Below are 13321 nucleotides of genomic sequence, written 5' to 3' on the forward strand. Positions count from 1 at the left end.
CTTCCCTCCTGTGCCTTATTATCATTCGTTGAGGATGATGTTCATGCTATTTCTAACAGCTACTGACCATAAACTATATTTATGAAACTTAATTTTTATGCCGGCCTCATGGGTTATGAGCTACCTCCTTCATTCAATACTTAAACTGGTGATCCATCAACATTTGAATGAGATCCCTGGAGAACTCTCTTATCTCCCTGCTCACTCAATTAACCAACAGCTGTCAGACACTGAAACTCCCTTTTGTTCATAAAATATTCATATTCATACTGTCTGCTATTTTGAGATATCGAGAACACAGTGACTGATAAAAATGTAAGAAGTGCAAAAGTGAATCAATAGACATCAGTTATAGTAGAAAGGGTAATTAAATTAATTTTATTTCTGTTATTATTGTTGTTGGAGTTGCTGTTCTGAATGCTTTATTTTCTTCCAAGATATCTTCAAAGACTATTTAGTTCCTCTTTGAAGCTGGATCAAAGCTACAAATACAATCTGAAACATAATGACTTTGTGAAAGCCTTCAGTCATTTAGCCTCTAAAAAGATCACATATAACTTTATCAGACTGCCAAGGCAAGAGAAATGCGTCAAAAGGTTATGTGGTGATGCCAAACAGCCTCGCTGTTTCCAATGGAACTGCTTTAGTCCAGATGTAAACTGTTCACAGTGACGTCAACTATCCGTGAATACTGACTCTGGAAAGAGAGGTGCCTGTCTTTATGATGTAGGCAGAAATCTAAGATATGTGATGTTTATCTCAAAACCAAACCAAAAAGGCTAAAACTATCTGCCTAACTAGATACAACAAGAGATAACAGAGTATCAGACCTGTTTTTAAAATGGAAAATGAGCAAAGACTGGCACTGACTCAATCATAGAAATTCTCAGATGCATCTGACTCTGATGTCTGATTGCACAACAGGGTTCTGAATTGATTGCCTATGATTGGGTAATGTAATCATACAGTAATAGTATATGTAGCGTGTTTCACTGGATTGCCTTTTACCAAATAGATTTATCTGCATAAAAGGGAAGTTTGCCTCAATAACTTCTGTTTATTTGATATGACCAAACAAAATATCGTATATCAGCTACATCTCCCTTCATTTCATTGGACCTCCTGGCTGTCCCACCATTTCCTGCCTGCACCTTGAGGTGATGTGGCATGTCTCTGCAAATCAGAGGGCAGTGTTCAGGTTCAATCTCCTGCAGAAGGGCTCATTGATTTTGTAATTATATTCTCAGTATTCATGGCTGCTGGCGGACACATCTTTATTATCAACACAGAAACAAACTCAGTTGTTTTGTCTGCAATAAATATCACAGAAATGACTGAGTATTCCTTCACATCTTGAGAGGCATATATCATAAAGATGTCACTGGAAACATATTGAAGCATTTCTAAATGATTAACCAGTGTACTACTAATATCGAACTAGTAGACTGCCATGTGTAATTATATGTCCCAGTACAAAGCTGCTTACAACCAAATAAATGTAAATTAAAGTGGTTTCAAATAAGTTTCCAGTTGGTTAATTGGCAAATAATTTGATCGATTTTCATTTGTGGTATTAAAGTAGTCATTACATTTTACCAGTTACACAGGTTTGTTTTGTTTATACACTTCCTGGTGGGGGGCAATTTTGAATTCAAGACATTGGTTTGTGTTGTGTTATTTAATAGAAAAATGACTTCACCCCGTGCAGTTTTTACATTTGTGTTGGCTGTAAATTGCTGGCATGAAAACCATTAAAACAGAAAGTACCCCACCAGGTGTTGTATATATGTTACTACACAACATAACACAGTGAAACCAATAAACAGTGGGACTTGAATTACAGCAATTGAGAAGAAACATATGCAACAGGCCTTTTTTTCGACTGGGAGGAAAATTGCAGCTGTTACTAAAATTAACAATGGCTCAGTAAGTCTCAATGTGCAGTGACAGTGAGCACACATGCATAATATTATCATTCTTTCTTTTTTTTTTTTTAAACCCATGCATTTCCCACTGTGATGTTTAAAATTTGTCTTTTGTGGAAAAGTCCTAAAATATTTAACAGGTGCTAAACATTAATATTAATATAATTAATAATTAATATTATTAATGTTAATATTCCATCAAGATTATAATTTTTTTAAATATAAACAAAAAACACAGGAAATATTTTACTTAGAAAATAGTAGCTCCAAAACAAGTCTTTGTAAACCCACTGAATAGAGATGGAAATTTGTTGATACACTTTGAACTAACCGTCTTTGCTTAAATAACCAGTAGTTTGACTTGTCAAACACATATGCCATTAAAAATAATATTTAACTAAAGATTGATTTTGAATTGAATTGATTGAACTGATTTTTATGGGGGAACATTTCTTTAAATTTCTGATGAATGAATGAAAGAACTAAGTTAACCTCTACTGTCTGTAACAGTAGAACAAGTAGATTGTACTCATCAGCACCATTTCACAATAGATTCTTAGAAGTTAGCTTCGTTCCCACATAATACAAGACAATAACAACAGATACTCAATGACTACTTTATTAAAAAATAACATTTAATACGCAATGATACAACACTGTACAGAAGAGTGTGTGCAGGGGGAGCAAAGATGTCCCAGAGAAGACTGTGAGTGAAGGGTTGCTGGTCAGCTGTGAGGACGTGCTGTAGTTGTCTCATGCTGCATTCATCACATATAGAGGGATAACTTGGGCAGGACTTGGCATCTTAAACAACAACTGAGCTCTGACACAGTCTGAAGTTCAATTATTTAGTTCATTTTTATTTTTTTCTGCAAGAAGCAGGGACAAATTAGAAATTAAATGGGAAAACTGACAAACCCTGAGTTTCTGACTTTTATGATAGCTGGGTTAAGTCAGATGTTTGTATTTCTGGTAACCCTCATGTTATGAATGCAGCATTAGTCCTGAGAGGAGAAAGGTAACTGTAGGGTCTACTGTTCAGGGGTGGGGTCAGTCCAGGATTAGCAGAGGAAGTACCTGATTCCTTGATAAACAGACCATCACTTCTGAAAATCAACCACAGCTGAGGCCACTCCATGAAATACCTCATATGTGAATGACTACTGTGGTGGAAACACAGGTGAACGTAAATCTTTGCAGACTGAGAGCCCTGAAAAACCACAGATAAGTTCAGCTAATACTGTATGGCCCCATTATAGAGTGAATTTCTGCATCATCTTGGATAGATGCTATAGTGCATGTCATTTTTTAAAAAAAGACAACATTCCTAAATGTACGGTAAATTGAGACTAGTGGTATTTTACAGAACATCACATTATTTCACAAAATAGTGGAGCAGTCTCACAATAGATTTGTCCATATTTCAATGGACAACATGAAGCACTGACGATGTGAGATGGCAGTATTTAGCTCTGCAACAATGTAACAGCACTGAGAAAAAAATGAAGATAATGTTAAAATAATGACTAAAAAAACTGAGATAAGTGCCGGATCAGACTCCTCTTTGTAAACCAGTCAAATCCAGTCAATCGAGGCATTTCACTAGCTTTTTGTTGGCCTAAATTTTGTGTAACTTTTTAAAATTGCTTTATTTAAAATTGCTACATAAGAAAACCTACTGGCAGTGTTAGACCAATCCAGAAAACAATTCAGGCCATCAATCCTCCAGTTAAGAAAGAAAATATAGATGATTTCACACATGTGGCGACTCATAATTTTAGGTCCAAAAATAATGTTTACAACATAGATGTCGAGTGTGAATTTATGGATATGAAGTGACTGGCTGATAATAAGCCGTGACTGTGCTGAACATTGTTGCATTTATTAATGCATCTCAGTTTCAAGGTATGTGTGGAAGACTTCATCATGCTAATTATATGACTAAGGAAAGGTTAGATTATTCAGAAAAGCTAGCTAATAACTCAAATTGTGTCTCAGAGATTTATTACTCAGTGACAAGTACAAAATTAAGTAAATGACATACTAAACTGGCTAATACAAATTCTATTGAGGGACTATGGCGTGGAGAAGTATTAGATTAGATAAAAAAAAATTCTCTAAGAGCTGCAGAATCCCTAGTTCTTAGGAAGTAGGAAGAAAAAAAGCCTTGTCTTGATGGCAGCGATATTAGCTTTTTGTAGAAAAGTTTCCCACATCAATATGATTCACAAACTGAGTTGTTTAACAACACACCTGCATCATTGCCCTGAGAAATATGTTCCCTCACGGCTATGGGTCTGGAGATGCCTTTTGATTTTGTCAGAACGGCTGAAGCACTTGCCACACACGGGGCAACTGTATGGCTTCTCCCCTGTATGGATCCTCATGTGTACCTTCAGGTGAGCCATTTGTGTGAAGCCCTTTCCACAAATCTGGCAGCGGAATGGTTTTTCTCCCGTGTGGCTACGCTGGTGCTCCTGGAGTCTGCCAGAGGAGCTGCAGCATTTCCCACATACACCACAGCGGTAAGGTTTTTCCCGTGTGTGCACTTGTACATGCACATGCAAGTGGCCGATGTGACTAAAGGCCTCACCACAAACCTTGCAGCAGAAAGATGACATGTGGCCTTGTAGGGGGGATTTCTGATGGGGGCAGTCCACAGCATTAGCTCCTTGGTTGCGCATATGAGAAGCCTGTGCTCTGTTAGCTCCAGTTCCAGTTCCCTTAGCACCAACCATCTGTCCTCCATTCTCCACCCCAATAATGTCTATGTTGTTCTCATTTGAGCAGTTTGGGTTGACTGGTGCGAGAGGCTGGGCACCGCTGTTGGAAGAAGTAGAGCCTCTGTGGCCTCCTCCACTCTCTGCCTTCACATGCCTCGAGGACCCTCGAGAGCCAGGATCCCTCTCTCTGTTCTCCACACCTTGACTCTGAGGGAGGTTGGATGTATGGGGGCCATCCTGGGGATATTCATTTCCAACACGTGGAGGAGTGAACATGTTCTCTGGTGTGCTGCAGGAGCCATGCCCACGAAGCTGATCATCTCCTTGTGTGGCCCGGAGATCTCTTTTATCCTTAATCTGAATGGGAATACGCTCCTCATGCCCCATGCTGGGACTCCATTCGCGCCTTGGATGCTCACCATCCTCCTCGTCCAACAGCGCCATGGATGGGCGATCTAAAAACACAACAGGAGGAAGAAGTTCAGCTAAAAATGTTAACTCCACTGTAGGAAACACCGCTGTGGCACAGCCCAACTCTGGTTGAACTAGTTCACAGTTCACAACATAGTTTGCTTAATAATGGATATATTTACGTATTAAAACTGACTTGGAGTTTAGGTGTAGTTGAAGACACTGGGGATAGACTGTAAAGCTGTGGCAGAGGCAATGGTAACTGCAGCGTACTGTAAAACATCCCTTTACCAGACAACCTTTTCAATCAAAGGATCAAAGAGCTGAACTCCCTGCTTTGTTAACTCCAACTAACAGAAACTGTTTTTAATAGAATCATTGCAGCTGTGGTGACAACATGCCTAATGAGCCAAAGTTTCCCCCAGGAAACTGTTAGATACACTCAAATATATGACATTTGCTGTGCATAAAAGCACATAACCCATTTTCCCATGAGGGTTAATGCTTTATTTCATAAAAGTGCACTATTTTTTTATGTTAGGACGTCTTACTTTAAGGATGTCTTGATATCAGGCAGGTGGCCCAACTTGGCTATGAAGCAGTCCAAGAAATCCTGAGTAACTATTTCAAAGTCAATCACACTGTATGCCAAGCCTATATAAAGTGTTCACCCTCTTGGACCCTTAAGTGTTGTGTTACATTAACTTACAGTAGCTATGGGTTTTTTCTCGACACTGCCAAGAATAAGAACTGATATTATGTGAAGAAAATCTGTACCAATTAACTGAAATTAAGAATACATTAAGTATTTACAGTCACAATAACTAATGGCAGCTTTGGCAACAGTTTTGCAGCAGTTTCAACTGTAGGTCTACAAGGAGGTGGATGTTTTAAGATTAGGAGTAAACAAACAATATAACACAACGGCGCACAGTGTGTATTATTGGTTAGCTGTAGCGTTTGCAACTATCTGCTATTGTCAAGTAAATCGTGAATTAGTAGAATGACTATATCAACATTCACACAAGAATTCAGATGTAGCTGAATGCTAACCCGGGTGTAAGCTTTTCGGCTAACCTAGCTGGCTGGCTAACGAACAAAGGTTGCTAACGCGCTAGCCGCTCCACAACAACAGCAGCTAACGTCAACTAGCTTGCTAACGGCTAAAGTTTACTTGTTCAGAAGTGGGGCCGTATTATGTTGACGCCATTTATTGCATTGTTATAATTGCCCTATAAGCAGTCACTTTCACTTCAGTACCTACTGCCAACCCACAGACTCGACTGGTCGGACATAAGCTGCATCGTTAGCTTTCAGCCGAGCTAACCTGGCCATATTTCAATTCCAGCGTCTCGCAGCCTGCGTCTCAGATGGTCGTTCTCCCGCTCCCTGATTGCTATCTCCTCCTGGTACTCCAAAATCGTGTCCTCGACAGACTTGTAAATTTCCTGCGCAGCAAGCATGAGACGCTCAGTCAAAAAGACGTTTAAAAACTGCAGTTTGGTCATTTTCTTGGGTCGCACGGAGCTCTTGCTATCATCCAAAATGGACCAAAAAAAGATGCTCGACCCAATCACGTGACCCGGAGTTGTCTCGTCTTCTTCTTCTTCGCCCTCTCCTTCCACATCTTTCCCCCCGAAGATTTTCTGTGACCCCACGTTTTGTGATACATGTTCAACAGTTTCAGTCTTGGCTAACTCCCTTAGTGGTCTCGGTATTTCGTAGTGGCAGAAGCGGGTGGTTTGGGGTTAGTTCAGATTAAGGTGGGGAAATACCGTTCAGATCTGATTTACAGATTATAGTGTAACACCTGCTGCTCTCACGGTGGCACAGCAATATACACTAAGATGAAAGGTGTAGCATTTAGAAATCTGCAACAAATGTGACAACAAAAGTGGCACCATATTTTGCACAAATGTCCTAATCGTGAGAGATCTATAGGTTATTTTTGTCATATGGCTGCAAATTATAGTTTTCATTGTCACATTTGTGTTGGACAGCATATAAAGGCTGTTTCTTGAAAAAAAAAAAACGTATACACATACATAACTTATCATTACATTGTCAACATCATTCTCAAAAATTCAGAGTGCATCAGACAAGTAGAAAGACACAAAAAGAAAATGGGCCATGGGTTGGCATCAAGCTTAGTAATAAAAAGACAGTTTAAGTATGTGGGTTATTAGTTTAAACAGGTGCTTCTCACTTTTAAAGCAGAGAATGTCAGCACAAGGGGACATCCCAGTGTAAGCACCCACTGAATACCGGTTCTGACATTGGTCTTACTGCATGGAGCCCTAACAAAGAATTCTGCATCTCTGTGTGAAAATGTACTGTCTGAGTAATAGAAGTCCCAAATATAAACACCTCGGTATGGCATCTAACTACATGACACACTCCTGTGTCCAGCACTTACACCGTTTGAGTATAGTGAGTCGATCATACTGTATAATGTATCATGAACACCACTGATGGACACCAACTTTGCAGTACTCAAGAGTTCATAATCTTAAATTATGAAATTAGAGTTTCACTCCAATCAAGCACCCAGTCATCAAAATATAAAACAAACTAAAATGTAAAATAAAGTACAAAATAGGCAATATCAAATTTAAGAACAATGATAAATATGTCAGTAAATTATACCTTCAAATTATTTCCCAACAATTATGTGTTTGTTTTTAACCACCAATTAATTCTTTACTGGAAAATCTGAAGGACAGTGTCATTTTACTTGATTTAATATAAGCTAATTAAGAATTTTTTTTATTTTTTTGTAATAAATACATAAAATAAGAGCATCATCACGTGCATTGTTGTACTTCACCAGAGAGTATCTTTGACTGAACTCTCTCCGGATGAACATAAACACTCCGGCTCGGCAGGTGGCGCAACATCAGCTCCTCTCAGGCAGAAGCGGAAGTGACAAAACCTCACACTTGTGCAGTCCTCCACGTGTGAGAGCACTTCAGTCACATTGGCAGGTCCTCAACAGCACCATGAAGCGACCGAGTAAGTAAACACAAATAACGATGTGCCAGTAATGTATGAGCTTATTAAGAAAGAAAAAAAAACTTTGAGACTACTTTATCGTTCGGTTAATCCACCTAGCTTAAAAAGCCAACTGCTAACAGCCGCCACTGTTTGCTCTGTATTAGCTTCGTCTTTAGCCAATTGTTCAACCGACGATAAACTGCTTTATTTTTGCCTGCAGAGTTAAAGAAAGCAAGTAAGCGGGTCTCATGTTCCAAACGTTATAAAATACAGAAGAAGGTAAGTGTCATTTAAATTATGTTTTACGTTTACAGCTTAATGGAGGATAAGGCCTGTATGAACGAGACCAGATTACTACGGCTACTATTTTTTCTGTCAAACTCATTTTACTGCCGACAAGAATTTGAGTTACATGCTTGTGTTTGGTATTTAGGTCCGGGAGCATAACAGAAAGCTGAGGAAAGAGTTGAAGAAGAAAGGAGTGAGCAAACGAGTGAAGAAGGACCCCGGCGTGCCCAGCAGTGCTCCCTTCAAAGAGGAGGTTCTCAGGGAGGCAGAGGAGAGGAGGCTAAAGGTTGGCAGTCATGCAGTTTATCACAATAATGATCCTGTATAAATGTAGTGTTACCTCTCAGACTAATTAATGGAGCTCATCCGGACTCTATAACTCCCCAAGATGCATCTGGGGAAACAGGGCCGGCCAATGCACTTCTATGTCCTTGTGTTGGTACAGTTGTAAAGAAAATATATATATTGTGTGTGTATATATATAATTGTATAACATTTTTTTAAACCAAATTCCTATCCCACAGATTGAAGAAGAAAAAGAGAGAAAGAAACAAGCCAAAAGAGAGGAGCGAGCCCAAAAGAGGAAGAAGGAAAAGGAGGTTGCAAGTAAAGATCCTGAACCTAAGGCCAAGAAGGCTCGACAGGTAAAAGGAAAACACTGCAGTCATCTGTAATATCGAATTTTAATAGTTTTAATATGGACCAAGTTTAATTTATTCGTCTCATTTACAAAGGATGAAAATGGAAAGAATTCAGAGAAACACACTGCCCCAGACAAGAGTTCAAAACAGTTCCTTTGTGGTGAATTAAATAAGGTAGGCCAACCCTATTTGTTTTACAGTAAAAGAAATTGCTTTAATGCTCTTAAAAAACTCATGTCAGTGCTCAATATGATCTCCCTCTCCTCAGGTAATTGATGCATCCGACGTAGTAATAGAAGTCCTTGATGCTCGTGATCCTTTGGGGTATAGGTGTCCACAGCTGGAGGAGGAGGTGCTGCAGAGGGAAGGCAACAAGAAACTGCTCTTGGTTTTGAATAAAATAGGTAAATGAACATGTTGCCATATTAAGTTATAGTTAACTGCACACACCTATTAACAGGTTTCTGGTCTATTCTGAATTTTAATTAAATGTAGATTGACTGTACTTTAAATTGTGTATTGTTAACCATTCTGTGTTGTAGACTTGGTACCAAAGGAGAATGTGGAGAGGTGGATACAGTGTTTACAAAAGGAGTTTCCAGTTGTGGCATTTAAAGCATCAACACAGATTCGGGACAAAACAGTGGTAGGAGGTGCATTTTACACACCAGTGATCATAAACGAATGTTTAGACCTTGAACATATAATACTTTATAGAAACACTTTTGCACTTTTGGACCCTCTGTTGCTCATCAAATCAGCCTCTGGATGTAGTCACCAACCTTTGTTTCAGCCACAAGCTTTTGAGCTAAAGCCCCTTCTAAACCCTATTTTGATGACTGTATGTTCACTCCATCCTTATTTTTTTAATAACATTTGAACTTTTATAGTCAGAATTTGAATTAATTGCAATGCAAATTACTGAGGGATAAATAATTGAAGATTAAAGGCACAGTATCCAAATTTTCCTCATGAAGTTGAAATGAAGTTTCACCCCCCATCCTTTGTTCAAACTGTCAGTCTGACCAGCCTCTTTAAAACTGTTTCACAGAATGCAGATAAACTGGATTTGCTTGATTACTTAGAAATAACTGCTGTTAATGCTGCGTCTGTATGTCGGTGAGATATGGAGGACTGAGAAGGTTCAGCAGCTTGCGTTGTGCTGCTGTAACTGGTTAAAACCTCCAAGAGTAACAAACAAACAAACCATCAGATTTATCGGCTCTGTCATAAACAGAGTTGAGTGTGTGTGTTTGTGAACAAAACTAAATCCAATAGTTTGTTAGTTAGTTATTTGGAAAAAAATCTATTTATAACTATTTATATGCTGTATTATTAAGACACTTGAATTACATTTAAAAAAAACACCAGTCTTTATTTGTGGATGGTACTTAAAAGTAATTTTACTTGTCTGGGTCGGTCTTGATCAGCAAGCCAAGAAGAGCAGGATAGTGGCCTCCAATGAAGTCCTGGACAAATCCAGAGGAGCTACCTGCTTTGGAATCAGCTGCCTCACTGAGCTCCTCACATCTTATGCGGCTAACACAGAGAAGGAAGCGTCACTCAGAGTGGGCATAGTTGGTAAGCACAGCTTCTCTTGGTCTAAAACAACAAAGTGACTTTCTTTGACATTGTGTTCCATCAGCTCGGTTTAGATGACTTATTAGTATTATTGTTATTTCTATAGTTATATACTGTCTTGTGCAGCTTTGTGGTATGGCCATAATATATTGTTTTCCGTTTTCCTGTTTCTTTGTTTGTTCAAAGTACATAGTCTGAATCTTAAGCTTTGACATAATCTTCTTCTACCCTCAGGTTTTCCTAATGTAGGAAAGAGCAGTCTGATCAACAGTATGAAGGGGATCCTGGCCTGCAACACTGGAGTCAAGAGAGGTATCACAAAGTGAGTGACAAATAAGGCTCAAAACTACAGCGTTTTCTCTATCGCACTGAATATTTAGCAGAATTCTCTATCACATCTTTGAGACATCATGTGAATTACTGATAATGTTTTTACAGTTTATGCCCATGGTCAATTGTTAACTCTTACCAACCTTGCAGATCCATGCAGGAGGTGCACATCTTAAAGAATGTGAAGCTAATAGACAGCCCCGGAGTCGTGGCATCGCCATCCAACCCACCGGCCTCTATGGCTCTGAGGAGCTTGCAGGTGGAGGAGGGCCAGGAGAGTGTGCTGGAGGCTGTCAGGACTCTGCTCAAACAGTGTGACAAGACTCAGGTAGGAAGAGTTTCCATCACAAGAGAGATGTGTCGTGTAAACTGAACTAAGATGGATTAGGGTATTCTCTTGGAAATGAAATGGATAAAGGAATGTAATCTGTCTTCACTGTTTCAGATCATGCTTCAGTTCAACATCCCCGACTTCAGAAACTCTCTGGAGTTTTTAACATTGTTCGCCAAAAAGCGTGGTTATCTGCAGAAGGGTGGTGTCGCTAACACAGAGCAGGCAGCCACAGCTTTCCTTGCTGATTGGACAGGGTGAGTTTGTGTTTACCTAAAGGGTTAGGAAGGATGGGCAGCTGCAGTGCATCAGTATGGAAATGAGGACAAAATGCAATTCTGAATTTCACTATGAAGACTTCTAATCCAACTCTGATCCAAACACTGTGCCTGGAAAACTGCAAATATGTAAATATAATGATGAAGTGTGCGAAGTGCTTCATGCCTTGCTTGATCTTCATCTTGACTTGTTTGTCTCCGCAGAGCCAAGCTGAGTTACCACTGTAAGGCACCAGAGAACATCAGCCTCCCTGCATACCTGTCTGACAGCGTGGTCAGCGACATGCAGAAAGGCTGGGATCTAACCAAACTGAAAATGGACAATGAGGAAACTCTGAAAGGTACTTGCATGTAATTTGAATTATTTCGATGAAGATTTGGTCAAGTTTTATTGAGGCTGTCAGGACGTTTGAGTCAGTAATGGATGATTTTTTTTCATGCTGTAGTTTGTGATGTTGACTAATATGCTTTAAAAATGTCTGCAAAAATCATCCATATGGGCTTTTTAGACTCCATAGGCACTTTGCAGTTATAGCCACTGCATTGTTCCCTCGTCCCATGTCTTAGTCCAGATCACTGGGCCTGGGAAAAAAAAAAAAAAATTTTTTTAAATTAACATCTTGCCCACTACTGGGCTTTTACGCTGTGGACTTGTCAATGTATTTTAATAAAAACTATGCAGCCACTTCTGTGTGTGTTGCTGAAAACAACTTTTGCTCTTGTAGGTGTCAAATTTCCAAACCAGGCCAGCAGTATAAGCTTCATCTCTAAAGGCCCGACTGCAGGCTTGCTGAGCGCAAGCGACATCACTGAAGAAAAACCTGGTCCTGCAGCCACAGAGAGTGAAACTATGCAGAATGATGAGGTAATTGTATATATTTTTCTCTCTTGGAGAACTTTCAGGCAATACAGCTGCTTCAAATAATGCTAGCAGCCTGACCAAGCATGGAAATGAGGACAAAAATGCAAGTCTTGATTTGTTTGTGAAGACTTCTAATCCAACTCTGATCTTGCTGGCTGGACATTTTTTTGTAAATCACTCTATCTGGAGGATTGCTGGAATTTTAATAGCTTCACCATCTGTTTTTCTTCCAGCCTGAACAAACAATTGAGGAGCCAGATAAAACGGAAGAACCGGAGAAACCACAGAACGCGTCACTCAGAAGTAAATTCTTTTTTCTTTTAATTCCTTTAATTTCTTCATTACTAACATCTACACTCAGTAGGTCATATTTTTACTTCTTGTCTCATCTTTGCAGAAAAACCCAACAAGGTGCAGTTCCAGTCTGTCCCCATTGACATCAGCCTTTCTACAGCTACAACAGATGATGCGTATGACTTCAACACAGATTTTAAATGAGCTTCGCCTCTGAACTAGCACCTGTACTCACATGGTCTGATGGGGGTACAGACCTGGACTTATCACCATACAGTACATATGGAATCACTGTCAGGATGCCTTTGACCATCTCTGCCTGTCCTGCTAGTTGACTGGTTTCAGACTAGACTTACACTAGTCTAGTTAAATGTATGGCCTTCCCTCAATGCTGAAACCTGGAAGACAATGGGACGGTTTTCCAGATAAGGACTAACCTTTCACCTAGACTACATTTTTCACTTGATAATATTGAATTTTGTTTGTCTGGGGCTGATCACTGTCCAGGAAATGGACACAGTGTCTGTTAGATGGTTATGTATTTAATCACTGACTACTTCTTCCTTTATGTCCACAGGTCATTTGTAATATCTTGTGTCAATGCAGAATAATGTATATAGATGACTTTCTATAAATGTAATAAACCCTCTACAAAGCCCACAT

General features: G+C 39.4%; 2 protein-coding genes and 2 non-coding genes across 5 annotated transcripts; 3 read left to right on the forward strand and 1 right to left on the reverse strand.

The window, feature by feature from the left end:
- Positions 1 to 2528: 2528 nt before the first annotated feature.
- Positions 2529 to 6738, reverse strand: LOC130161581 (zinc finger protein 285-like). Of its 2 annotated transcripts, none has more exons than XM_056364965.1 (2): positions 6387 to 6738; positions 2529 to 5103 (listed from the first exon to the last, which is right to left on the reverse strand). In XM_056364965.1, exons 1-2 carry the CDS (start codon positions 6565 to 6567, stop codon positions 4184 to 4186), a joined length of 1101 nt encoding a protein of 366 aa, XP_056220940.1. In that variant the 5' UTR covers positions 6568 to 6738; the 3' UTR covers positions 2529 to 4183. The 2 variants fall into 2 exon arrangements, with proteins under 2 accessions (XP_056220940.1, XP_056220948.1); XM_056364973.1 differs by having other exon boundaries at positions 6320 to 6458.
- Positions 6739 to 7970: 1232 nt separating this feature from the next.
- On the forward strand, positions 7971 to 13318 carry gnl3 (guanine nucleotide binding protein-like 3 (nucleolar)). Its single transcript, XM_056394983.1, has 15 exons — positions 7971 to 8071; positions 8274 to 8332; positions 8487 to 8627; positions 8866 to 8985; positions 9076 to 9156; positions 9251 to 9386; positions 9525 to 9628; positions 10413 to 10563; positions 10798 to 10885; positions 11044 to 11221; positions 11339 to 11481; positions 11707 to 11843; positions 12228 to 12367; positions 12598 to 12667; positions 12762 to 13318. Exons 1-15 carry the CDS (start codon positions 8059 to 8061, stop codon positions 12860 to 12862), a joined length of 1662 nt encoding a protein of 553 aa, XP_056250958.1. The 5' UTR covers positions 7971 to 8058; the 3' UTR covers positions 12863 to 13318.
- On the forward strand, positions 10110 to 10248 carry LOC130162113 (small nucleolar RNA SNORA47). Its single transcript, XR_008826235.1, has one exon. It is a non-coding gene; the product is annotated as a small nucleolar RNA SNORA47 (small nucleolar RNA).
- On the forward strand, positions 11539 to 11612 carry LOC130162109 (small nucleolar RNA SNORD19). The gene has a single exon (XR_008826233.1). It is a non-coding gene; the product is annotated as a small nucleolar RNA SNORD19 (small nucleolar RNA).
- Positions 13319 to 13321: the final 3 nt, after the last annotated feature.

Source organism: Seriola aureovittata, chromosome 2, assembly GCF_021018895.1.
Source record: "Seriola aureovittata isolate HTS-2021-v1 ecotype China chromosome 2, ASM2101889v1, whole genome shotgun sequence".
NCBI classification, from domain to species: Eukaryota; Metazoa; Chordata; class Actinopteri; order Carangiformes; family Carangidae; genus Seriola; species Seriola aureovittata.